A 17,430-nucleotide genomic window follows, 5' to 3' on the forward strand; every position below is an offset into this window, starting at 1 on the left:
TCAATTTTCTGTCTTCCGTAATGAAGTGCATTCATCTTCAAATAAACATTTAGAAAGACTTTACAACAACATTATTTTAATAATTTTCTAATTTACATTAATGCACTTATACATACAAAGGGCAATCACCTTTTCTTTAGTATATTTCACATATCCTTGTGTTAGATGGATCAGTAACACAACTATGAAATTTCTTATAAATGTATGCTAATCCAACATCAAGCTTGAGATTTTATAGCACAAAAGTGAGTAGACTTACATGTGGATGTTGTAGGGTGACCAGATGACAAGAACAAAATACCGGGACACGTGCGGGGGCAGCCACAGGCTCTCCCCCCAACCAGAGCCAGCTCTAGGTTTTTGCCGCCCCAAGTGCAAAAAAAAAAAAAATAAAAAAAAGCCGGAGTGCTGCCAAAGCAAAATATTGGGACAAATGGCGTCCCGACCGTACATTGGGACAGTACGCGGAACAAACAACTAAATATCGGGACAGTCCCGATTTTATCGGGATATCTGGTCATCTGAGGATGTTGTGAGCTCAATCCTGTTTTTGTTGGAATAGTCAAAATCCTGTGGGATGAAATCCTGGACCTACTGAAGCCAATGGGAGTTTTGCTATTGACTTCAGTGGGGCCGAATTTCACCCTCTGACTTTGGAAGGCCTAGAGCAGGCCCTATAATATGATAAGTATATAATATGTAAAATTAAAATAATTATAATTTAGATTATATAGCACCCAAAATGCGATATAGTGCTTATGATTTACACACTCTAGACCTGTTTAAGGGACTGCTACAATTGTGTGTGCTTATTTCTGAGTTGCCTTTGAGGGATTGTTCTTAGACAACACCTATGTGTAGAAGTGGGCGAAATGGTGTTCTGTTTTGCTTTTAAACTGTTTAAGTATTTGCATGGAACACACACCACAGATGGAGAGAAATTATTTGGGGTTCTAAGGAATCTAAATATCTGTGGGATGGAACGGCATTAAGAAAAGGAACATTTAAGATGGATAGCAAGGAAACTACCTCACAGTAAAATCTATTAGGGGAAATTATTCCACTAACAAATGCTGGAAGCACCCTCAAGTAAGTCATTTAAAGAGGACTGGACAAAGCATTGTAAAATATTCTGTATGTAACAATTCTGCACTGTCAAAGAGATGGATTAGATGATTTAAGGCCTAATTCAGAACCCACTGAAGCTAATGGGAAACTTCCTATCGATTTCAGTGGGCTTTGGATCAGGCCCCTAAATGGCTCTCTTACATCTTGTTCTAATATGCCCTGGTTATTTTTAAAAAATAAATCAATAATTAGAAGGATTTGAATCAGGCTAATTGCAGGATTCTAGCAGACATACCACGTAAATATATGGAACACCACTGGGATACTAGCACAGTCACTGGGATCACAAGAAGCCCTCGGTTCATTCACATCCTGTGTCCTGTGATACTAGCACTTAATAAGGCATTCATGATGCTGATCTTGCTTCCTTCGTACATAAATATGTAAGATGGGTAGACTTGTATTTAATTAGAATTAATCTCTTAGCCATTAGGAAAGCTCTCAGTATCCCTCTCCGTTTCTCTCAACTAATCATCAATTAACCTATGAGTAAATAAGCAACAAAAAAAATGGATTTCATCCAACAATACTATTAACTATTATTTTTGCCATCTAGTTATGGTGTTCCACAAATCTGTAAGTTTAGAACAGTCCCATAAATATGTATTGTGCACCATTACCCACCTTAAACTTAGTCCTCGGTGAATGTAAAAAGGCTTGATTCACTTTGGAAAAGCATCTGTGTGTTTGCAACATATACAAAGTTAACTGAGATAAATATATCTTCTGAAGGGACCCCTCAACCTGACACCCTTGATCCATTCCTGCCTTCTTATTTCACTATAGCAGAAGCAACAGCATTCTCTCTGGAAATGCACTTTGCCCTCCACCCATCTATAGGTGTCTTCACTGGGGATCCACAGCCTTCCTCCCACGGTCAGGAGTCACTACAGGGCAGCCCCCATCTCCATGAGGCTCTGCATCTATCCTTTGCACTGTTTGTGGGGGAGGTTTTGTACCTTCACTCAGATTGCAGTTGATGCTCTACTGCCTTCCTTCTTGTACGAGCAACAGGCAGCAGTACAGGGCTCTTTGCTATTCCTTTTGAATTTCCCAACTTCCTTGTTAAAGATACACCCCCTCCCCCAAATTTGCATCACTCCCAAGATTTGGGGGAACTTCTTGGAAGTTCCACTCAGCAGCAGCAGATTTAGATCATGCCACTAGTAGGAGGTGAGTTGTGAGATTTAACCAGTTGGTTTGGGTCAAGTTTTTCCTGAATGTTAGGACTGGTTTTTATTTTCATCAATCTTTTGCCTTTCCCTACTTACAAAGCCAAGTAAGACTTGGGTTCATTTTGATTGCATACTGACTGGCATGCCTTGCAGAGTCTTACTAGTTAAGGTACCCAGTTTACAAAGGAGCCCTTAATACCCCCTCTATTCGACATTGGTGAGGCCTCATCTGGAGTACTGTGTCCAGTTTTGGGCCCCACACTACAAGAAGGATGTGGATAAATTGGAAAGAGTCCAGCGAAGGGCAACAAAAATGATTAGGGGTCTGGAACACATGACTTATGAGGAGAGGCTGAGGGAACTGGGATTGTTTAGTCTGTGGAAGAGAAGAATGAGGGGGGATTTGATAGCTGCTTTCAACTACCTGAAAGGTGGTTCCAGAGAGGATGGTTCTAGACTATTCTCAGTGGTGGAAGAGGACAGGACAAGGAGTAATGGTCTCAAGTTGCAGTGGGGGAGGTTTAGGTTGGATATTAGGAAAAACTTTTTCACTAGGAGGGTGGTGAAACACTGGAATGCGTTGCCTAGGGAGGTGGTGGAATCTCCTTCCTTAGAAGTTTTTAAGATCAGGCTTGACAAAGCCCTGGCTGGGATGATTTAATTGGGGATGGGTCCTGCTTTTGAGCAGGGGGTTGGACTAGATGACCTTCTGAGGTCCCTTCCAACCCTGATATTCTATGATTCTATGATTCTAAAGGACTGCATTTGGTATCTGTAGGCAAGTTTCACTTGGATAAATGCAGCCCGTATTTTAAAAAGTGAAGGTAAAATTTTAGAAATTAAATTAAAATAAAAGTTGTTTTAGTCTGCTTTCCCATGTTCCTTCCCCCCACCAACATACACATATAAAGTTGGTTGGTAATTTTCCAAAAATATAAATACAAATTTTGCAAAAATGTTTATAGTCTGATAGTGAAAAGAGTAAAGGAAAAACTAAACACTATAATGATGATAATGATAATAATAATAATTAATAATAAAAACAACAAGGAGTACTTGTGGCACCTTAGAGACTAAAAAATTTGTTGGGGAATAAGTTTTTGTGGGCTAAAGGCTACCACTCTGAAACCAGTAATGATAATGGTAGTGAAATGGAAAATAATCTATTTTTAGATTTGCCCATAAATTGTAAACTCAATTTAAATGGGATAGATAATTCCATCTGTAAATGAATTCTAGGGCAACTGATTTAAATAATCTCAGTGATATCTAGAATTGTTGTTTTTGCATCAATGATTAGTAAATTAGACCTTTCTCATTTAATCTAGAATTTTAAAGCCTTTATCTATTCCTGTCTGACTATTGTTGTTTAAGTTCTGACAGTGTCCTAAGCAACACAGATATATCAGATTTTCTGCTTCTGGCATTTGCACTATTCAATCTTTATATTTTCCACATAATAATTGCAATAGCTATCTCCTTTTAAAAGGAAAAAAATTATGTGAAAATATTTTACCTAAAATTTTAAATGCTAAAAATATAGTCAGTGAGCAAACTGGTATAAACATGTTTCAGTGTGATACAGTAAACCTCACAATATATGGCTGGCATATAGCCATACTATTTGAGAATTGTAGGCCGGATCCTGCTTGCAGTGCAAGTAACTCGTGCAATGAAGATATGCTCTTAAATTATAAAATATAATTTAAAGATAAAACTTAATAATGGTAATAATTGAGGTACTAGAACTGAACTTTTAAATACCTACCTGGAGTAGTTAAACATCAGAGCACTATGATAACATATAACATATTCAACTTCAGGGATTACCCATCATGCAGTAGCATCCCCATCCTCAGGAAACTGGCTTTCCATCCACCTGTTCCACTACTATCATGTCATCCTTCAGATGGGCACTTTAGACTGCCTATCTTGATTTGCCTTCCACTAAATCTCCTCTGGCCTGGTTTCCACCTTCTGCACTTGGCTGAAACTGCTCCTACTATGGTCATCAGTGATTTGTTCCTAGTCAAGACTTGCAGGCTCTATTTTGTCCTGTGTTCTCTCGCAAGCTTCCCATGCTCTGTTTTTCCTTGACACCTTCTCCTCCCTTAGCTTTTGAGGCCTTCTCCTCTCTTGGCTCTCCTCTTCAGTTCTTTTTTGCTCTTGTCCAAACTCCTGTGTCCTGGAATGGAATATACTTGTTGTTGAATTGATCACTTAATTTTGAAATATGCTTAGCTTTAAGAAAATAAGCCAATTTTATAGCCAGAGTACTGAAAACTTTCTTACCCAAATTGTTGTTTTGTTTTATCCTAAAGTGGTGTGCGTATTTGAAGGCAGAACCTACTTCGAAGGACAGAGAGAAACTGTGTATTCAAATTCAGGGGACTGTGTTCTTTTTGAGTGCAAGGTAAGAACACCATTGATGGGACACTTTTCTTTCAATAAATCTGTTTAAAATGTCATATGAGGTCCTGATGAATAAAAATGTGTACGTATCTTCTGTGACAAGTGACTTTTAAAAGGGCATCAAGGGGTTTCCATGCTTACTGTGTCCAGCTGATTTCCACGTCAAATTTTACAAATCAAATATTTTTTCTAATTGCCAGCCCTGAAAATTCAATCTGGGATCTCTCAGTTGAGCTGGGTTCTTTTTTTATTTCTTATACATTATCATCAATAATAAATATCCTGCAGGCCACATTATGCTCTCTTTTATATCTGTGCAGCCCTATTTTCTCCAGCTTATGTGCTCAGCTACAAGGGGGTTACACAAATGTAAATGAGACCAGAATTTGGCCCACAGGATATTTCTTGCTGTCAATGGTGTATGAGAAGGAAAGAATGCTACTTGACTGTCAAATCTCAGGTTGTGTTTGGAGGGTTGGCAGTTTGGTAATCTATCATTCTACTTGTAAATGGAGCATACTGAATATTGAGTGAGACACACTAAACATTGAGCCTTACAATATTATTTTAACCCAGTCACTTTTCAGAGCAGAAATGCAATTTAAGGGCAAAATGCTTCAGTGTGCTTCTACATGTGGAAAGTGCACAGAGAGATACCGAGGTGGAATGCTACTCTGCTTCCCTAGGTGTGGAGCTTGCTATCAGGTAGAGAAATGCATGCTTCAATGTGGAGCTGAAGAATTGGGTGTGCATTTCTAGTGGGGGAAAGAGAGGCAAGACCTGTCTGCTTATTGTAATGTTGTCTCAGAGTGCAACTGCCGTATGCAAAAGAATATACATTCCACAAGGTCTGAGTTGGAAGAAACTGTGCTGTCAAACAGAATGGGAGCAAAGGCTCTCCCAACTCCAGCCCCTTAAAGCTGTGGATGTCAGGCAAATGTGGCAGATAATACTCCAGCCTCAGTGCCAGGGCTGATGCTTCCCCTGAATCTAGCAGATCCTTTTCCCCTCTATTGGAAAGAGTGCATCTGTCCTTGGACCTCGCTGTCACCTCGTCCAGTAGGATATTGTGCCAGAGCTGCTTTCTGAGCCACTTTACTGTAGCTTTATGAACTGGTGATTATAATTTGTCAATAAATCTATTTCAGAAATTAGGTCTATAGATCAAGAGATATGTGCTGATGGCCTTAGTCATTTGTGAGTAGTACCTTATCTCCCTACTAGTTACATTGAAATCAAGGGGCTGAGGGAGGGTGCAAAATCAGCTGCTTGAGAAATAAGGTCTGAAGTAATTCTGGAAATGCAGCTTAATCTGCCCTACTCTTTTAAGGGCTGTGAATTGCTATTTTCAACACAATTCCTATTGGTGATCAATCTGTATATGAATAATAGTCATCAAAGTCTGCACGGTGCTGCCTTATATTTATTGCAGTTAGAAATTATGAGGGCACATTAGTGAACATAGTGAGCCAGAACACCCGGCTTGACTCTACCTGCCTATTGGTAATGGGTACGTATTTGGCCACCTTACTTGTCTCTCACTGTGCTTTTAGAAATGTTTTATGGGAACTTTGGTGATAAAAATTCAGAATCTCAAGCACTGAACTACTTATTGCTGCCAAGAAAGCAACACAAGAAATGACATTTCAGAGCAACAAATCTACATACTGTCAGATGTGTAGATAAAATGAGTACCCATAGGCAGATGCTATTTTATTACCTACATATTTCTACATATAATAGAATCTAGTTAAAGACCTCTGCTCAAGAGAGACTTGAGAGTTATGGCATAGGTCATGATTTCTTGCTTGTAGGCCAGTGTTGATGTTATCAGGGCAGTTTAGGGAATTTCTCCTTCTGGATTTTGTTGTGCATAAACATGGAAAATCACTTTTCTTTTTTTTCTTGGTTGCTGCAGTTAAGCACATTGTCCCATTCAAATCTGAAAAAAACAAAGAAACTCTGCAACATTTCAGTCATGTTTAGCAATAGACCACATTGTTATAATGGCCAATCTTCAGCACGCACACTTACATAAATGTGTTCACTTTTAGGTGGTTTTTGAGTGTTTTGTGTGACATACAGTATAGTTCACGCTCTAGTTTAGTTTGTTACAGGTTCAGGTTTCATTCTGGTTGTGTGCCATGGAGTCTGGGAAGATCAGAAGACTGTTCTTCTTTTTTTTTTTTTTTTGGTCTCATCCTCATCTTTTTCCTGGGATAATAATTTTAAATGAAACACCAACTATATAATAATGATATATGCAAAGTGTTAGGCACTTTCCACACACAGAGCTTTATAGCTAAGAAAAATTCTGAATTTCAGAAGACTGGGGCTTTTCAGGAAGGTGTTGTGCTGCTGTGATTTGTACCTTTGTGTCTCCAAGACTACATCATTGCAATGCACTCTACTTGGGGCCATTTGGAAACTAAAGCTGGAGTACAACGTAGCAGCCTGCTCGTTAAACTGGGTATCTTACTATGAGCATATTACATTTATTCTCTCTGATCTCCACTGGCTGCTAGTGGATATACAGGTGGGGTTTAACATACTGGTTTTGACCTCTGAAGTGCTAAATGGCCTGGCACCAATCTATTTGAGAAACCTCTCTCCTCATGAGATACCACTGCCTCTCCCTTGGGCCATACAGCCACAGTTGAGATCAGACAGGTTACTCAGACTAGAGATCCCTTAAGGTAAAAGAAAGGAAGCTGCTAGCATGGCATTATTTGTGCAGTCCCCCTAGCTTTGATCCCCTGCAGTCCGTAAGAGAACTAATTTGTTGACCTTCTAGGCATGATTTCTGGAGACGCTTTTGAGGACAGGGAAGCTGCGTGTGGATAATTTTGGGGAAGGATGAGGAATGTTTCCTTATTTTTCATTTACTAAACAGGTGTGGTTTCTGCTATATAGTGGAGGTGTCTGCTGGTTTTGTTTAGTTGTGATTTCAAATTGTCAAAGGTACCTGGAGTTTGAGATAGGCACCCTTTGCTGTCTGTCTGTTATAAATCTAAATGCATAAATAAAATAAAGGCATTATTCATCTGCATTTGTTATCTCCAGTATTGAATAATTACCTTAATTTAATAGGACCACAAAATGCAGCGCACTACAAAATCAGACTGCCCAACCTTGAACTGCCCAGATTCTCAACAAATCTCCTTGTCTCACAGTTGCTGCAAAGTTTGTAAAGGTAAGAAAGTAGCAGGATCTGCCTGTGCTCAGTGTAATGTGCAGTATTTATCATTTATTAATTTTTTATAGTTTTGGAGTAAAACATCTTTTTCGTCACTGGAGATACTGTAAAACTGAATAGATAATGTACACATCAAGGAGTCTGAAAACTGTGTGAATCAGGTGTAATAATGTAAATTTTGCTGAATGGGGCCGGCAGCATTCATGTATTACATACAAAAGAGAAATCCTAAGGGATTATACATGATTGATGTCACCATTTTAAAGTGCTTCATTTATGCATGCACGTGCACACACACACATCCCTAAGGGCCCTTCTGCAGTGGACATGTGCTTTGCAGATTTATAGAAAATTAGAGTAAATTTGTATCATTTCCCCCTCTTAGCACTTTTAGATTGCCTTCTGAATATAGAATCAAAAGCTTTGGGAATTATAGTGTACTGTACTTCTCAAATTTTTACACATACGCCAAACAGATGGAATGTGCCTGGACTTTCAGTGCAAGGCTAGAGATGTAAGGAACTGCCAAGGGCTCTGTGACGTACTGTTATAATACTGGGTAATATTGGTACCCTCCCAGCTGTGAGCAGCTGCATCTTCAAAGCAGAAAGTCTGTTCCTATTTCTCCAATAGTTAAACTGTGATAAACTGAGTTCTGGCAGGAAACAAGCCATCACAGTCTTTGGCTTGGGTTAGATATATATTGATTTGGGGAATACTGGAGACATGCAAGTCGTCCGCTACACAGACACAAATGATATGATTAATGACATCCAGAAGAGAGATAAGACTAAGATGGAAGAAAATAACTTAACAGAAGTGTGTGTAGGTCTTGAAGTCTATCACAGTCAAAAGGGATTTTTTTTTTCCTGGTAAAAACTTACAGTGAAATCTTAAAAACAAACAAAAAAACTTCACTCACTGAGCTCAATAAATCTAATAGTTGGCAGCTGTAGTGCTTGTTTCTGAACGTTTTCAGTCCTGAATGAATCATCCTAGCCTTATCTCTCATGAGCTATGGATCTTATTCTTAAAATCATACTTTGATACAGTGTTAATCTGTAGCACATGTTCTCCTATATTGCTTTGTAGTTTATGGCGATCTATTGATTAGTGGAAAATTGTACACTTACTATTCTGTAATGCTAAGGTTCTGATACAAACTGATAAAAGCCAGGAAATCAAAAACTAAAGGCTGACACTTTGTCCTTATTTCAGACTTCTGTGAGGAAGAAAAAAAATAGGACAAAGGGTGGCCTTTGCCATTTGTCAGCTATAGGGCCAAATACTGGTCTTGATGTGCACAGCACTCCATCAGCATCAGTGGGAGTTGTGAAATGTGCTGAGAGCAACAAATGGCCCTTAATGTTGTTTAAAATATAGGGATTTTTGCTCCTGAATCTCCTGTTTCACATAATAGCAGTGTGGTAGTATTTTAAAAAAATAAAAATGAATGGGAAGTTGAGAAATGCATGTACACTACTGCAACAAACCATGCCAAGGAGGGTATTATTGTAGTACTTTAAAAGAAGTGTGCCTGAGTTACCATGGTAGGGACATGAAGTTAGTGTCATGATCATATCAGCAATTCAAAATTCTCTCTGCCTGTACTGTTGATCCTGGTCTGCCTGGTTCTTACACCTTCAGACTGGGCTCATGCATGCAGAGACACTCCCATCCCCCCAGGCCAAAACAGCAATGACCCCCACACCTCTGACTATGCCTTAAAGCAGATTCTAATTTTTTCTCTATTTTAAATGCAAACATAAACATTACTGAAAAGTTGAAGAAGATGGGGGATATTTCATTAACAAGAAATGATGAAGCAGGCAAGTGGAGTTGTAGGGAAAGAGATCTTTATTGAGCATGCATATAGATCTTTGCTACATAATGACAGGTTTGGGTTTATCCTGGCGGCAGCCTCACCCCAGCTTGTACTACTCAGCCACTCCTGTCATACCAAACTAGGTCCCTCCTGAACCCTGATCAGTTCTGTTCATTGTACTATAGGAGCCTTGTGCAAGGAAGCAGGAACTGAAAAAGGAATTGTGAAAGATTACTGTTTGGCTAATCCTAATACTGATTTTTTTAAACAAGTCTAGAGCAATTAAATCACTGAAAATAATAATAAAAAGTAGAGCTGTCGATTAATCTCCGTTAACTCACGAGATTAACTCAAAAAAATTAATTGCGATTTAAAAAGTTAATCACGATAAATCACACTGTTAAACAATAGAATACCAATTGAAATGTATTAAATATTTTGGATGTTTTTGTACATTTTCAAATATATTGATTTCAATACAGACTACAAAGTGTATAGTGCTCGCATTATATTTTTTATTGCAAATATTTGCACTGTCAAAATGATAAACAAAGAAATAGTATTTTTCAATTCACCTCATACAAGTACCGAAGTGCAACCTCTTTATCGTGAAAGTGCAGCTTACAAATATAGATTTTTTTTGTTTTTGTTTTTTGGTTACATAACTGCACTCAAAAATGACACAGTGTAAAACTTTAGAGCCTACAATTCCACACAGTCCTACTTTCTTATTCAGTCAATCGCTAAGACAAACAAGTTTATTTACATTAACATTTACATTTGTTTACATAATGCTGCCTGCTTCTTATTTACAATGTCACCTGAAAGTGAGAACAGGCGTTTGCATGGGACTTTTGTAGCTGGCATTGCAAGGTATTTACATGCCAGCTATGCTAAACATTCATATGCCCCTTCACTCTTCGGCCACCATTCCAGAGGACGTGTTTCCATGCTGATGACACTCATTCTAAAAAAATGTGTTAATTACACTTGTGACTGAACTCCTTGGGAGAGAATTGTATGTCTCCTGATCTGTTTTACCCGCCTTCTGTCATATATTTCATGTTATAGCAATCTTGGATGATGACCCGGCACATGTTCGTTTTACGAACACTTTCACTGCAGATTTGACAAAATGCAAAGAGGGTACCAATGTGAGATTTCTGAAGAAAGCTACAGCACTCGACCCAAGGTTTAAGAATCTGAAGTACCTTCCAAAATCTGAGAGGGATGACGTGTGGAGCATGCTTTCAGAAGACTTAAAAGAGCAACACTCTGTTACAGAAACTACAGAAATCAATCTTCTGCTGGTGGCATCTGACTCAGATGATGAAAATGAATATGCATCAGTCTGCACTGCTTTGGATCATTATTGAGCAGAACCCATCATCAGCATGGACGCATGTCCTCTGGAATGGTGGTTGAAGCATGAAGGGACATATGAATCTTTAGCGCATTTGGCATGTAAATATTTTGTGATGCCAGCTACAACAGTGCCATGCTAACGCCTGTTCTCACGTTCAGGTGACATTGAAAACAAGAAGTGGGCAGCATTATCTCCTGCAAATGTAAACAAACTTGTTTGTCTGAGCAATTGGCTAAATAAGAAGTAGCGCTGAGTGGACTTGTAGGCTCTAAAGTTTTATGTTTTATTTTTGGGTGCAATTATTTTTTGTATATAATTCTACATTTATAAGTTCAACTTTCATGATAAAGAGATCACACTACATTATTTGTATTAGGTGAATTGAAAAATACTATTTGTTTTGTTTTTTACAGCACAAATATTTGTAATAAAAATAATATGAAGTGAGCACTGTCCACTTTGTATTCTGTGTGGTAATTGAAATCAGTATATTTGAAAATGTAGAAAACATCCAAAATATTTAAATAAATGGTATTCTGTTATTCTTTAACAGTGTGATTAGTCATGATTTATTTTTTTAATCTCTTGACAACCCTAATAAAAAGATGGAAAAAGTGGTGCAGCCCAACTGTACAAAATATTGATGTAGTGTGTGAAAATTATATGGCAGCTTAAAATTACCCATAACCTGTTTGAATTCATCACAGTAAAGAACAGACTCACCAAGTATAGCAATACAGTGGTGCTGGATTTCAAAAAAGCAAATTTGGGAAATTAAGAAATCTACTGAGTGAATAGGAAGACTCATTTAAAATCTGCTATTTGGGAGAAAGCTAAAAATACATTAAAAATCTCTCTTAAAAAGAGGAATGCAAGAAACAAAGAGCCAATGTGGCTTCAAGAGGAGCTGCTAACAATAAGATTAAAAAGAAAACATCACTGAAATATCAGAGGTAGCACTTATACAAGTATATTCAGTCAGTTAGCGCTTGAAGGGAAAAGAGAAGGGCAACAAAAAAGTAAAATAAGTTAATGTTAGCCGAAGCTTTCAGGGAATATGAAAGGTTTTACAAATATACCTGGGGAACAATAAGTGCTTGTAGGAAAGCAATCCCATTAATAAATGGGCTGCTGAGTTACTGAGCAACCTCCATAAATTCCAACTTTAATAAGAAAAGTGAAAAAAGTTGAAGATCCTGTAAAAATAACCATTGACAAAAAGAAGGTAAAGAGATTTAAATATGCCACCTAACAGACATCAGATGATAATAGCTTCTTTTCATCACTGACCTGGAGTTGAACTTGAGACCAAGAGAGACAGGCTCTGTAGCCTATCCTACTCCCCCTGAGATGCTACACTCCTAATATCAAGGTAAACTGTGTGTCTCCTAAGAAAAATAGTTTCCTGAATAGGATTCTGTAGCCTAACTGAGAAAAGATTGGAATGCATTCAACAGAGAAGATGTTTTATCTTTGGATTCATTTTAACTAGGCTTGAGAATTTGACTTTTTTTTTTATAATTTTGACGGATTATGTAGATGTTTATTTTTAAGCATTCTGTGAGTTCTTTGTTTTAAATTTTTAAGTTGTGTGAAATTATAGGGGTGTGTGTGTGTGTTTGTCAGACAATAAATATTTAATGACAGACATCTACATTTAAAAACTTAAAGCTACCTAAGGGGAGCTCTGCTCCAGCTACACTATCTCCCATTGTATATACATTACGGTAGGACTCTAATAAGTTATCAAGCTGCATTTTTCTTACTTTGCCTGCCTGTAAATTTTGATGATTATAGATGAAAATATTTTTTCATCTGTTTGGGCGTGTATGGTGAAATCGATGTTTACTGACAGTGGTAAAAATCTAATCCTTTCAAGCCTATTTTTAACTATCACTTTTGTTTTCATGCAGGCCATAACTTTTGTTCTGAAGGACATAACTGCATGGAGCATTCTGTCTGCAGAAACCTAGAGGACAGGGCTGTGTGTAGCTGCCGAGATGGTTTCAGAGCCCTTCGAGAGGACAATGCCTACTGTGAAGGTAACCCGTTGTGAAGATGCTCAGCTGTATAAAGTACTGTGGATTACTGCATGAAGAATGTATTAATTCACAAGTTTTCAAAGTGATGGGACCATTAAATGCAGCAAATTTAATCAGCTAAAATAATTATCTCTTGTCAAGGTTCCTCCCCCACTCTGAACTCTAGGGTACAGATGTGGGGACCTGCATGAAAAACCTCCTAAGCTTATCTTCACCAGCTTAGGTCAAAACTTCCCCAAGGTACAAAATATTCCACCCGTTGTCCTTGGACTGGCCGCTACCACCACCAAACTAATACTGGTTACTGGGGAAGAGCTGTTTGGACGCGTCCTTCCCCCCAAAATACTTCCCAAAACCTTGCACCCCACTTCCTGGACAAGGTTTGGTAAAAAGCCTCACCAATTTGCCTAGGTGACTACAGACCCAGCCCCTTGGATCTTAAGAACAATGAACAATCCTCCCAACACTTGCACCCCCCCTTTCCTGGGAAATGTTGGATAAAAAGCCTCACCAATTTGCATAGGTGACCACAGACCCAAACCCTTGGATCTGAGAACAATGAAAAAGCATTCAGTTTTTTACAAGAAGACTTTTAATAAAAAATAGAAGTAAATAGAAATAAAGAAATCCCCCCTGTAAAATCAGGATGGTAGATATCTTACAGGGTAATTAGATTCAAAAACATAGAGAACCCCTCGAGGCAAAACCTTAAGTTACAAAAAGATACACAGACAGAAATAGTTATTCTATTCAGCACAATTCTTTTCTCAGCCATTTAAAGAAATCATAATCTAACACATACCTAGCTAGATTACTTACTAAAAGTTCTAAGATTCCATTCCTGGTCTATCCCCGGCAAAGACCCAGCATACAGACAGACACAGACCCTTTGTTTCTCTCCCTCCTCCCAGCTTTTGAAAATATCTTGTCTCCTCATTGGTCATTTTGGTCAGGTGCCAGCGAGGTTACCTTTAGCTTCTTAACCCTTTACAGGTGAGAGGAGCTTTCCCCTGGCCAGGAGGGATTTCAAAGGGGTTTACCCTTCCCTTTATATTTATGACATCTCTCAAATTAAGAATTTTTTAAAAATCCCTGATCTGTGTCAGTTATAAGTTAATATGGCTAAGTTCTTGAATTTGAAGCAATACTTCCACTGCAAAATCTGTTCTCTTTTCATTAATCAGATAATCTAAAAGTCACACATTAGAATAGCTTTTAGTTGGTACACATTTTAATGTAGCTTTTAATCAGGACTTTATTTTGCCACTAGTCTCCTCCCCCAAAATATAGTAAATAGACAGTAGGGACCAGATTCTAATACCTTTATTCACATTGTGTAAAAACTTACTATTTTAACAGTCCCACTGATTTAAAACCAATGTCCCATTTACCAGATAGAGGCAGTTTCTATAGTTCAAATTTTAACATGCTCATAAAATTCTAATAAAAACATCACAGCTGTAGCAAGATATGTGCCAAATATCACTCTGCTTTTATCTTGCCTCCCTCTCTCCTGCCATCCACCTGTGCCTTTCTCATGAAGGCCTTGATTCTGTGAACACTTACAACATAAATAACTTTCAGTGGGACCAGTCATATAAGTAAGACATAAGTGCTTGTAGGATTAGGGCCCTCAGGTTGTAAGGATTTGGAGGTTGATTCCTTTGGCTTAACTTTGCAAACAATAATACATATAATTTTATTTTAATGAAATAAATAGTCCCATTGACTTTATTGGGACTATTCACGTGTAAAATTAATAATGTGCATAGGAATCTGCGTGACTAGACTGCAATTCCATTTCACAGAGACCTCTGTTTAATGTTTACTCTAAGACTAGCACAGCATTTTTGACTTAATGTCTTGAGTAGAGCTTTAAGTCGTCCAGGAGCAAGTCCTGCACCTCTCTCCATGGCCTTGCAGAGATTTGGCTGCAGGATAACCCAAATAGCCCTTTTATGTAGGCAGGAAATAATGCTGGGACATAGCACACACACAGTCTTTGGAGGTTAGGTAGGAGTTGGGGTCCTGGATCTGCAACTACAGTAACCCCTCACTTAAAGTCGTCCTGGTTAACTTTGTTTCATTGTTACATTGCTGATCAATTAGGGAACATGCTCGTTTAAAGTTGTGCAATGCTCCACTCTTACGTTGTTTAGTTGCCTGCTTTCTCCGCAGCTGACAACCTCCCTGTGCCCCGCCCCTCCTCCCCACAGCGCCTCCTGCCCACTGGCAGACCCTGCAGATCAGCACCTTCCCTCTCCTCCCCCCGCCTCCTGCCCGCAGCAATCAGATGGCTTGCGGCATTTTGGAGGCAGGAGGGAGCAGGGAGGAGCGAGGACTTGGTGCACAGGCTCCCCCTCCCTCCCCTATCTCCCAAAAGTGACAAGCCAGCTGATTGCCCCGGGCAGGAGGGAGCGGGGAGGAACGAGAACTTGGCATGCCTCCCCACTCCCTGCCCTGCCTCCTGCCTGCAGCAATCAGCTGGTTTGCGGCATTTTGGAGGCAGGAGGGAGGAGTGAGGACTTGGTGCGCAGGCTCTCCCTCCCTCCCCTGTCTCCCAAAAGCGGCAAGCCAGCTGATTGCCCCGGGCAGGAGGGAGGGGGGAGGAGCGAGGACTCAGCATGCGAAGTAAAGGGGGAGGAGGTGGGGGGAGAAGAGGCGGGTCAAGGATGGGGACTTGGAGAGAGTGGGCGGGCTGAGGGTTGAGCCCCCCCACACCCCTGATGCTTGCAGAGTAGGGGAAGCTGCCGCTGCTGCGCAACATGCTTCTCCTAGCCTACAGCACCTTCAGCCTCTTTGCCTGCCTCATCTCTAGTGCCAGTGGGCTGTGCCTGTGTGGGGTAAGACAGGGGCACCTCCTCTGTTTAAAACATATACCTGTATTAAATTGCTTGTTTAACATTGTTTAAAATGTATATAATGCCTTTTGTCTGGCAAAAAAAATTTCCATAGAACTTAACCCCCCCCCATTTACATTAATTCTTATGAGGAAATTGGATTTGCTTAGCATGGTTTCACTTAAAGTCGCATTTTTCAGAAACATAACTACAATGTTAAGTGAGGAGTTACTGTATATGGATCCACCAGCTATTTCCCAGTTGAAAGGACAGTGCAGAAGCTGTGGGGAATACTGTTGGCCTGAGACTTTAATAATGGTTTGCTCTACTCTACAGCCTGTAAGGGAGAGAAGGAATCCTGATCTCTGTGGATCTCCCCAGCACACAGTCCAGTTAGAGCCTGTTATATTTATCAGTCGCTCCTCACACAATATGTGAAAAATTAGACCCTTATCCATGATCCCTTTAGTGAAATGGTTTGGATGAGGGAACAGCAGGTTTTCATAGCTAGGGCCACAGGCAACTTTAAGTCTGGTATTTCCTAGCTTTTGAGTGCTTGACTTCGCAACCTTAATAACCTATATGTGATTTTAAAAAAAAATTAATTGTATATGCAGTTTAGTTGTGTCTGTGTCCATCTCAGGATATTAGAGAGAAAAGGTGGGTGCAGTAATATCTTTTATTGGACCAACTTCTGTTGGAGAGACAGACAAATAAAAGATATTACCTCACCCACCTTGTCTCTCTAATTCTTTGTATTGTATGTTATTAGCTGTTTCTTAAAGTCAACTTAAATCATGAACATTGTTTCTCATACCAATTTCTTGCAAATGCATCAGTATTTTTCAAGTATCATGACTGCTTTTCTTGAATACCATTTTTTAATATTTTTTATTGTGCCTTTGTAATAATATATAGCAATAATTGTAGTTGTAAAAATCAAATAATACTTCATATACAAGTTACAGGTTCTGGTCTGTAAGTAGGTTCCTAGACGTTGTGTCCCAAAAATGGAACATAATTGAGCTTCTTAAGTCAGAAAAGAACAAGTCCATTTTTAGATTTTAGAATTCTTGAGGTAAAAAGAAATGTAGCCAGGAATGATAGTCTAAGAACAATATAAAACAAGATAAGATTATTTTTAACATTCAGGAAGCAATGATAAATCAGGAATGTCAGCATGTGAATCTAGTTCATAATTTTCAGAAAGAGAATTTTTTGTTATTGTTATTAAGAAACAATATAAGGAATTTGGTTTTGTTAAAGAAAATATAGAACTTCATCTTTTATTAATTAAAATGTATTGTGAAAATAATACTGAGGTCTGGATTAGGGGCGAGGGAGGGAAGGATTGGGAGGTCAGGTGGGAGGACGTGTGTATGTTCCAGGAGCAGTGAGGGAAATTAGGGATGGGGGTGTCTGTCAGCCCCACATTCTCCCCTCACA

The 17,430-nt window shown here is 39.0% G+C and overlaps 1 protein-coding gene across 2 annotated transcripts in view; it reads left to right on the forward strand.

Annotated features, from left to right (window-relative positions):
• Positions 1 to 17,430, forward strand: part of NELL2 (neural EGFL like 2) — a 244,713-nt gene that overhangs the window by 91,395 nt on the left and 135,888 nt on the right. For both annotated transcript variants that reach the window (XM_048835991.2, XM_048835992.1), the window contains exons 10-12: positions 4,625 to 4,716; positions 7,806 to 7,908; positions 13,016 to 13,144. In XM_048835991.2, coding sequence (XP_048691948.1) covers positions 4,625 to 4,716; positions 7,806 to 7,908; positions 13,016 to 13,144 — 324 coding nt within the window. The remainder of the gene's footprint in view (positions 1 to 4,624; positions 4,717 to 7,805; positions 7,909 to 13,015; positions 13,145 to 17,430) is intronic.

This window comes from Caretta caretta, chromosome 1 (genome assembly GCF_965140235.1).
Source record: "Caretta caretta isolate rCarCar2 chromosome 1, rCarCar1.hap1, whole genome shotgun sequence".
In the NCBI taxonomy this organism is placed as follows: Eukaryota; Metazoa; Chordata; order Testudines; family Cheloniidae; genus Caretta; species Caretta caretta.